Genomic DNA, 10,439 nt, shown 5'->3' on the forward strand with positions numbered 1-10,439 from the left:
CAAACACCAGGTGGCAGCCTAACTCAGTCCATATGTGCTGCAGTGAGGCAGTGGTTGCTCTCAGGGAAGTGGCACTCCAGCTGCTACAATCATGTTAGTATTTGACATGATGTACTCACTCCTTTTCAACGTGCATAATGATCCTTACGTGTTATTCTCAGTTTGTACAGTTATATGATGTAAACCTTCATCAGCAAATTTATTTATGTCATGACCATGTCCTATTAATCTCAGATGAGTAGTTTCCAATTGAATATTAACCGCACTAATGTATTATTTAGTGCTAAAGAAAGATGAGGAACTGTAATCATGTCCAATGATGTTTTCTGTAACGCAGCAGGAAATGAAAAGGCAAGTGACAACATCAACAGTAAAAGTTTGACGACGTGTGTTTATTGCTAGATATAGATCTTTGGTGTGTAAAAGCTGTTAGCAGGTAGAGCAAGACACAGTGCTGATCACACTGGTAGTATTTAAGGACGGGGGGGGGGGGGGGGGGTCAGAATATGGTGTGTAACATCCCTGGGGAGCAATAACACTTGTGTGAATTATTTACGTTGTCTTTCTCATCTGCATGGCTATTCTCTGAGCTCTGTGCGACCGGTCCCACTTTTGCTGCAGATTGTATTATCCTTAGATGGGTGGAGAAGGTGAGAGGTCGGGGTTAGGGGATTCCTGTGTCACAAAGGTCGTGGGGAAAAGGAGGACGTCCCCTTGTATTGCACATGGGGACAATTCCACACACAGTCCCTGAAAACCATCCAAATTCCTGCACTGCATTGTGTCAGATATTCTTCAGGCGGCTGAGTGGGTGTTGCAGACTACATGAGGACTCTGCTGAGGTGGATCCCGACCCCCCGCACCCCGCTTTTACCATCCTTACACATATGCTACTATAACAGTTAAGGACAATGGCGGGGTACTTGAAGTTAAACTGTGAGGTGACTTGGGGAGCAGGCTTTTGTTGGTGTTAAGCATTGTTACCCCAACAATAAGGAAGGGTCTGCAAGTATTAATGAAGGAACAGAAGAGAAGACAGGAAGAAGGAGAAGGAGGGCCTCATCTAAATTTTATGGGACCAAAGTTTTTTTTCTTTCTTCTCTTTGGCAGGGATGAAATGTTACCAACATAGCAGATTGAGGGTTGGTCATCTGTGTAATTAGGGGATATAAAGTTGCAGGATCCCAGGTTATGATCATCGCTTATAGCCTGGGATCCAAATAAATCCAAAATCGTATTGGGGAAGATTAAAGTTAGCAAAAATATATCAATCTTTTTTAAAATTATTATTATTTTAGATTTGGAACACTATCCAATTTAAATTGATATCCGTGATGTTTATCATTTTATCACATTTCCTTCATTTAACCAGGTTAAAGTCTCACTGAGATAAAAATCTCTTTTTAAAGGGACAGAAAAACATGACGGCTATATTTAAAAATAAAATCCAACAATAAATACAAACAACATAAACAGGCTTAGACAACTGTCACAGACTACAAAAGAGTCAGTGAAAATGCACAAGGTTTCCTAAATGATCTAAACTTATGTCAAAATCATGCATTTGAGCAGCTAACCTTTGCACTTGCATACTTGTAGAGTTGACATGAGTGTTCCTGCAAAATAATAAGTAAAATGGATTTACCTGGCCAATACTACAGACACAACTAAGTCTCAAATCCATCCATCTTCAACCACTTGTCCCTATGATATTTTGTGTGAGGCAGAGTACACTCTGGACAGGACGCCAGTCTATCACACATAGAGACAAACAGCACTCACACCTACGGGCAATTTAGAGTCATCAATGAACCTAACACATACATGTCTTTGAATTGTGGGAGGAAGCCGGAGAACCCAGAGAAAACCCACACAGACACGGGGAGAACACGCAAACTCCACACAGAAGGACCCCAGCCAGGATCCGAACCTAGAATCCTCTTGCCGCCCAAGTCTCAAATCTTGACTATGAAATTCTAAATCAAGTCTTGAATCAAGAATGGTAAATAAAGTGCAAATCCTAAATGTTGTTTTAATTGAGAGACATTGAAAAGTAATTTTGTGGTAATTTCACAGCAACTGCAGACTCCATCTGCAGAGAGAGATGTTGCAATACGACCACACAGCTACTGTACTTGGTCAACTGCTGTTTCCAAGTCCAAGAATTGACCAGTTGACATGGACAAGGAGGCCTGAAAGTGTTCAGAATAATAGAAAATTCAAACACCTACAATATCATGAAAATTGTATGCAAGCACAGGAAAATGTGTGACATGATCAAAAGCTCCAGAACATAATGAAGGAATCTTGTGGTGACACTTCAGTCCAATTTAGTTTTCATGTCCTTAAAATCATTTTTTGTGTCTAGTGCAAACTACCAACTGCTCCTTTCCCTCCTGCTCATGCAACGTGATCGGCTGCTGTGGGAATAATTCTAAGTGTATGTTGTCTCAGGAAACTGCAGGTGTCATTACCATGGATGTTTGTAAAAAACATAAAAAAAAATTTGTTTTGATATTTTGGCCTTGGCCAGGATATCCAGTCATTCTAAGTCAATCACGCTATATTGATTAATACTGCCTTTAGTTCACTTTAACCACGCAACATGCTTGAAGAGGCCACACAATCAGGGGAATGACCTCAGGCCGGTCGCTGACAACAGATGCCCATCACTAATCAGTGTCATTACCTTGGCCTGGATATGACCAGACATATGGGGGGGGTTTAGTCTCGTTCACTGAGATGCTTAATCAAATAGAAAACATTCATGCTATGCACCCAACGGATCAATATGTTAGACGGGAGGAGGTCGAGGCCCACGGGTGGTGTATGATTTTGACCTGGCGGTGTCTGCTCATGAGACGTTGGAGAACTTTGACCTTTTGCTGGCCAGAGAGGATAAAGCATTTGTTCACAGATAGACATGTCTACTTAATCATTGCCTTGTTCAATATGGTTGAACCATGGTAAAAATAATTTAAGGTTTCAGGTTGCTGAGTGGGTTTTAAGGGTGGTCTTTCTTTTCTCTGGCAAAGCTGTTGCTGTGGCCTGTAAACAAGAATTTTAAGACCTAATGCAGTATTTGTCTAAGACATTAACTTGTTTGCTCTCTTTCACCAACATCTGCAGACAGCTGAATCTCACTGTTTGTGTACTCAAGCTCTTTTGTGTTAAAATGCAGGTCGTTCAAAGATGCACTCCACCCTTCATTGTTTTGTAGCCTGGAAGATACTGGAAATGGAAATGGTTAAAACTATCTGCATTGAATTCCTCTTTTGTTCTACAAATTAGATGAATATTGTAAATCAACATTTTCACACCAATGCAGCTTTGTGACACTGCCGCTGCAAATGTGTTTCTGTGCAGCTAATGTACCTGCAGCTGGTTAGCCCATCAGAAATAACACATTTAAAAAGAGCTGTCTGGAAAAAGGAGGGATGGAAGTGTTTTGGTCGACAGATTTTAACAGGATTAAGGAAAAGAGGCTCATCTTAAAACTAATGTTTGGCCACATGTCAGCTTTATCTCAGGATGAGGGCCACAGACTTGAGAGATAGTGAAACATGTAATCATTATGCAGTGTGGGATCCTTTACTTGAGTAAAAGCAGTAAAAATACTCTAAAAATACTCAAATGGCTCCTGTGGGAATTTTATTATTTTATACTAGGATGGTTGATGACTCTGGTGATTATTTTCTCATGAATCAATAAATTGACAAAGACAAACAGAAAATCCTCCCATTTGGGAAGATGAAGATACTTGGTGTTTTTGTTTGATAATGACTTATAGTGGCTGATTAATTTTGTATTACATTAATCTAGTTTCAGCTATTTTTGCATCATTGCAATAGACGTGAGCTCTTTGTAGCAGGTCAAAGTGGAACGGAATATTTATCTCCATTGTAATTCACCCCATGCTCTCATTTGTAATTACCTATATTATCATACGGTGATGGTGCAACTAATCCCCCAGTGCAGCGTTTCCTTTGAAACATGTTCTATTTTATGCACTTTTTTATTTGTATACATTTTATATTACCTGTAGACATTTGTGTAGTCGTGTTGCTTCTGTATTAAGTGCTTCTCTCTCTGTTTCATTACAGCATCTGAGGTCTGCTCCAAACTGAAGTTTAGTTGTACTTGTGTGCAGTGGCAGATAAAGTGTCAATCTAATCGGATCTATGGTAATGCTTTATATTTAGTTAGTATAGCGCTGAAGTAGGGTGTGGCAAATCGAGACAAATATTTAGTTGATCGTTGTGTGTCAAATCTTAATATGCAAAGTGATTAGCAGCTTAAGCTGTCAGACTAAATATAGTGGTGTCAAATGCACAGTATTCTGCTCATGGCCTCATGGAGAATATAAAGCAGCATGGTCAAGAAAAGAGGGCTTTTGGATGGGAATTAAAACCTCTCAGCTGAAAGCAAATGACTGTGACAACAAAATAAACATATTTCTCCTTTTATACTAAGAGCAACACATATTGGTGCTGAACCATGCCACTTCTTTGACCATAATTGGTGTTGTAGACGGGGCGGGGCTGCGCGCCTCCCCCCGGCCACTGATGCAAATGAAGGGGCTTACCCGGATCTATCGCTGCAGATATTTCCGAGGCTCCTCCCTGCACTTTTTTTATCGTCTTATAACAGGATACCTCTCTGGCGCGAAAAACGCACTGTGTGGCTTTCTGTAACACATTGTGGGGCGGATCCTGTGTCTGTTGTTTGAGCCCCGGCTCTTTTTTTTCTAGTTCAACTAAAACAGAAGTGTACACTGCGTCGAAACAGCGCGTGTTTGTATCCAACACCGGCCTGTTTTTATCCGTCTGATCCCCGTGAACCGTGGACTCTTTGACCGCCCGAGGGATTTTCAATGTCCTGAATTCTCGCTGTGGGATTTCTGCGCAGAGCCGGTGAGTAGTTTTATTCCAGTGCGTGCCTTTTTTTTTTAAGTTTCCACAAAGGAAACTCAGGGTTCTATGTGAGGGCTAAACCCACGCTTTAACTGCGAAACACACCGACTTTTTCCTCCCTCGCCGGTTCCCAAGACTGCTCTGTGGAACAAAGCGCTCCCTACATTTCAGGAAATGCAGCCACGCATGTTACTTTTACGCAGGGCAGTCCTGTAGATCTGTAGTTCTCTCGTGTCGTTCAACATGCACTGAATCATACCATAGGAATATATATAGACTAACCAGATTATGTAATAACCTTGTGTGCTCGGACAGTTGGAGTCCATCCCTGCAAAGATAGCATCCGCAAGATGCAATCAATTATTAACGTGGTCCCATTTGAGGAAAGTAGGCTGTTAGATGGATGTGATATCCTAATGGCCCATTAGATGAATACTTGAAATGTGATCGTAGATCTGATGGGAACTGCTTTAAAAAAGACCATTTGCTAATCCCTCTGGTATTTCAGGTTGTGCCGGACGTTCTTCAGAGGCCACTGGTGTCTTTTGGGCACTTCTGGGAATAAACTCTAGAGGATTTTTATTTTCTGGGAACATGGAGTTCGACTGTTACCAGCACTATTTTTTCGATGGTTTCGACAGAGAGGAGGATTTTTACAAGTCGACCGCACCGAGTGAGGACATATGGAAAAAGTTCGAGCTGCTGCCCACCCCTCCCATGTCCCCCACCCGTACTCTGAGCGGCGGGGCTCTGCACCTTTCGCCGGGAGACAAGCTCAGCTGGCTGTCCAAAGTCCTGGGTCAGGACGAGGAGTGCGAGGGTCAGTTAATCCCCGAAACAGGGGAGCTGTTCGGCAACCTCAGCTCCATCATCATCCAGGACTGCATGTGGAGTAGTTTCTCTGCCAGTAAGCAGCTGGAGAAGGTCAACGGGAGAGTGTCAGCTGCGGCGCAGACCGGTGTCTCCCCGGTGGCCCAGATCTCAGTGAGACCGAGCAAAGCGCAGTGCGCCTCCCCCAGTGGTCCGCCCGCCGCCTCGGCCTCAGACTGCGTCGACCCCGCGGCTGTCCTCACCTTCCCGGCAAGCAGCTGCAGGAAACCGGCGTCGTCTGGCTCCGAGTCTCGCTCTGATTCCTCTGGTAAGGAAGCAGCCATGCTCTAAATTGCCCCACCCTGCCCCTGTCTCGGGATTATATTGCCCTCTAACAATGCGTAATTTGGAAAGCTGGGCTGCTGTTGCATAACTGTGGTCTGTGGTGCAGCGGGGTTATCGAGTACAGCGCAGTCAGTCACCTTTGAAAGCTGGATTTTTTTTTACTCGCACATGCTTGCTCAGAATACCCATGCAGCATTTTTTAAAAACCGCGCCCCCGTCCCTTTGACTTAAATTTCCCCATATCTCTCACTGACTCTGCATTACAATCAGTGCGGTAGAGGGGCGGGGTGAGCGAGTGCTGATGATTTATTACTACTACTACACACAACCAGCGACAGGCCGTGAGAGTAACTCTTCCACGTTTACCAAATTAGGGTTTGCACAGCAGATCTTCTGAATTTAAATTACTGTTGAACGCTCAGAGCTCAAAGACAAAAAGTCTGAATTCCTGCAAGCTTTGTCATGGATGACCACTGCTGTTAACACCTCAGCTCCTGCCCTGCCCTCCTCACATGGGGGGAGTAGTGATTTGCATGCTTGGCTGTGGAATGCACTTCCTTATAGTCAGTTTAGTTACATTTTGATTCAGCTGAAGTGTTTGAAGGAAGGCAGTGAAACGCCATGATTTTAAAGCATTTTTTCTATGTGTATTGATGAGCTGTTCATGTGCAATCACAGATGAGGACGATGATGATGATGAGGAGGAGGAGGAAATCGATGTGGTCACTGTGGAGAGCAAGCAGAACCGGGTGCGGCTGGTGAATGTCAGAAAACCGGTGACAATCACAGTCCGAGCCGACCCCTGCCCCAAACGCTTCCACATGTCTGTCCACCGGCAGCAGCACAACTACGCCGCCCGCTCCCCAGACAGCGAGCCAGAACCTGAGGATGACGATGATGACGATGATGAGGAGTATGAGGAAGAGCCTCAAAGCAAGCGTACCTGCACAGCATCTAGTCAGCAGTCGTGCTCTTCGGTTGGCTCCCCCTCTGAGAGCCCCCTAAACTCAGATGCAGAGGACACCGACCGCAGACGGAACCACAACTTCCTGGAGAGGAAGAGGAGGAACGATCTCCGGTCCCGTTTCCTCGCCCTGCGGGATCAGATCCCCGGTCTGGAGTCGGCCAAGACTCCAAAGGTGGCCATTCTTACCCAGGCTACAGATTACCTGGCGGACCTGCACACCAGGGAGAAACGGCAGATCCAGGAGAAGAAGCGCCTCAAATCCAGACAACAGCAGCTTCTCCGCAGACTGTCCGAACTGAAGCGCTCTTGAGACACAAAGCGTGCTTATGAAATGAACTGTCTCGTTATTCAGTCAGGAACTTTACTGTCAAGTAACCTGTCACTTTTTTGGAAAGCTACACTTTTTTTTATATAACAACATGCCTCATGTAAATAGCTGTGAATTTTGTTTTGGAATACAGTCATATTGCTGTGGGCTGTGCCGCCCAGTGAACCTGATATGGGGAAGAGGAGCAGTTAGTGTGTGGTGTTTTTTTTCTTCTTTGGGACATTGTTTTAGTTCTGAACAGGGACTTTATAGCTATAACTAAGATATTTCCTGGTATGCTGTGATGGGAAATAAGTAAAATAGTTTATCAGAGTGGTAGTGAGAGTTTATGCAGCCTACAGGATGTGTGTTTCGAGATGTCTTTATTTCATCATTGCACACTTAATGGAGTGAAGTGTGAATGCCTTTCTGTGTACATATGAGCGAATGAGGCAGTTTATGGTGTGTTTGGTTAGGATTACTAAACCGAGTGTTTGGTGTACAAATTGTTCTGTAAATAATAGCTTATCGCTCCTGGTGAAGGAGACAAAATCAAGAGTTGTCAACGGGCTTCTGCTCTTCTTTATGATGTGCCACCAGGCATTGAGGATCCTCTATTTTGTTAAGAAAATATAAAAAACAGGCAAAAAAATGAATAAGTAGCACTGCTGTACTTTATATTCACTTGCCACTTTGTGATTTCAATGCTTCTTCTCATTTTGTGTGTGTTTTTTTTTTTTAAAGCATGCCGACATTGACACCAACATTAAATTTTTATACCATATTTGCATACAAACCTGAAGTCTTTGTTTTTTATTAAAGTGTTATGCAATGTCATACACGACTGAGACTCACCTGTACTGGATACCTCTGTTAAAGGATTATCAAATCACATTTGGACCATCAAAGTAGTTCTGTGCTCATGATTACGATCACAGCTGCCCTTTCCCTGCCTAAGAAACCTGATTTTAAACTTTATTTAAATGTCTGAAGCGGAAATAACCTATACCACAGATTTATGATGCCCCACACCGATGGCGTGGGTGAGATCCGCCACATGCTGCTGTGGTAGTGCCTCTCCAGAAACAAAACCTACTATCACACAGACATCAGCTGTAAATGAGGGCAGATCATAAAATAACGCTTTGATTTCCTCCTTGTTTCACATTCACTCTCTGTAGTTTAAACAAGAGAGTGAAAGTGCACCGCTGGTCTACAGAAGGTTAGACTGGGCTTGTCCTTGAGACTCGCCCTTGAAGAATGTGTGTGATAGTGTTGTGGATCCTCCCCTCTGCAGTGGCTGCTGCACGCTGGGCACCTGATGTGCTCTGAACTAGGTTACACACACACACACACGCGCACACACACACAGGGTATCTTTAGAACAGTCCCCAGTGGTTTAGAGACAGGCGTTGTGAGGACCTCTGCTTGGATCCACTGCAGATATTCACTCAGGTATGCAGTCAGAGAGCAGCACTGTTTCAAGTAAGTGGCTGTAGGATGGCTTATAAATAAAAAAGGTGAAAATCTCTCAATGATTTCTATTGGATCACACTACTACCTTCTTAACCCCTTTCGCAGGGCTTGTATTTGTTATGTGAGGCATTCTTTACTACCCCGTAGAGAATAGAGCGTAGGTCGGGAGTGAAAATGTGTAGAAAGCTACCGGCCGCATGGCAACTATGGCACCTCGCGAGTGTTGCGGGAACTCTAAGTTAGTTGAAATGAGTGAGTTTAATTTAAAAAAAACTTTTGTTTTATGTCGTACTTTTACGCATGAAAAATGTGCTGCAGCCATATTTTGTCATCAATGCTAGTGCTATAAGTTAAAGTTAGAGATCTTTTTGGTGGAAAACTCGACTGGAGATGGAAAAGATATTTTGCGTTTTGTGCACTTTTCCTGTGCAGCCCTCGATCATATCCTGGTAAACTGGGGCTCAGTCATCAAAATTTTGAGAACTCCTGCTCTAATCTGACTGCCGATTTTCAGTTCAGAGTCCTCGCTCCTGAGGGCCCTGCTGGCCCCGCCGGCTCGTTCCGACTCGTTCCTGCTCGTTCCCGCTCGTTCCATAGATTTTATGATGGGTTGACGTCACAGGTTTTAAAATGGCTTTTTTCTTTCTCATTATAAATTCATTTTAGCAAGAGTCATATTCAACCTTGTTTGCAGTTGGAGCTGTCCTGTCAACAGTTTTACCGACATTTATTTTGGTGGCCTATGGAGGAAATGCTTTTTAGGCCATGAGCAGCCGTTGGAAAAAAATAGCTGCAGGACTTGACGTACCGAGTTCTTATAATTAATCTAAAAAACAAACAAACTGGATGATCTGTGTGCAAGGAGGGAAAAAAGAGAAGTCACTTTGTCATATGGCGTAGTATCATTAGGGTACTACATGTGATGTAAAATCTGGTCTGCTATTGCTGAAAGGCTATCAAAGAACATGGGCATGTTTGATTAGTTTCACAGCCCTGAGTCAGAATATATTTTATATGAAAAATAAATATAATATGCATGTTTGCTGGCATCTCTTTAAGCGCACCCAAAAATATATCCAAGGATTTACAGATGTATTTTTTCCATGTAAATCAATGGAGGGGATGTATTTTTGGCCAGAGGGCATCACGTGAGGAACAGATGGATTTCACTGTTTGACCACTATGATACCTACATCCTGGGGCCTCCTTTGATCCTAGCAGGCCACCTTTGTGGAAACAAGGGTTCATAATTTGAGCAGAGCAACAAGCTCCCATCTACTGATTTTGGAATTCATTCTGTATAAATTGTAACACATTATAACTGCTTACATATAAGCCTGTGCAATGTTGCTGCCCCATCCATGACCTCACTGATGAGTCTCTGCAAGCCTGGATGACTCAGGTTTGACTGTCATTTGTATATAATAATCTCAAAGCAACCATTTCATTCAAGTACAGCCTGACAGACGAGCCAGGCACACCCTGAACTCCAACCGTCTCACACCTCACCAGTCTTTGTTATGGCTGGGATGGCTTGGTGTTTCACCTGGCTGTATTCACTTTCTGGGCCCCATTTTCGGCCCTGAGGGCACGATTTTCTGGGATAGTTGAATATTTCCTT

General features: G+C 43.5%; 1 protein-coding gene across 1 annotated transcript; it reads left to right on the plus strand.

The window, feature by feature from the left end:
• The first annotated feature begins 4,691 nt into the window (after positions 1-4,691).
• Positions 4,692-8,101, plus strand: LOC310954307 (protein L-Myc-1b-like). Its single transcript, XM_083923719.1, has 3 exons — positions 4,692-4,913; positions 5,422-6,051; positions 6,747-8,101. The coding sequence occupies exons 2-3, from the start codon at positions 5,508-5,510 to the stop codon at positions 7,343-7,345; spliced, it is 1,143 nt and encodes a 380-aa protein (XP_083779845.1). The 5' UTR covers positions 4,692-4,913; positions 5,422-5,507; the 3' UTR covers positions 7,346-8,101.
• The last annotated feature ends 2,338 nt before the right edge of the window (positions 8,102-10,439 follow it).

This window comes from Echiichthys vipera, assembly GCF_963691815.1.
Source record: "Echiichthys vipera genome assembly, chromosome: 12".
Classification (NCBI taxonomy): Eukaryota; Metazoa; Chordata; class Actinopteri; order Perciformes; family Trachinidae; genus Echiichthys; species Echiichthys vipera.

Excerpts from the sequence above, each read along its gene's own strand:
- LOC310954307 (XM_083923719.1), top strand. The coding sequence starts at position 5,508 with ATGGAGTTCGACTGTTACCAGCACTATTTTTTCGATGGTTTCGACAGA. Across the intron at positions 6,052-6,746 it reads GTCTCGCTCTGATTCCTCTG|ATGAGGACGATGATGATGAT; the intron begins GTAAGGAAGCAG and ends GTGCAATCACAG.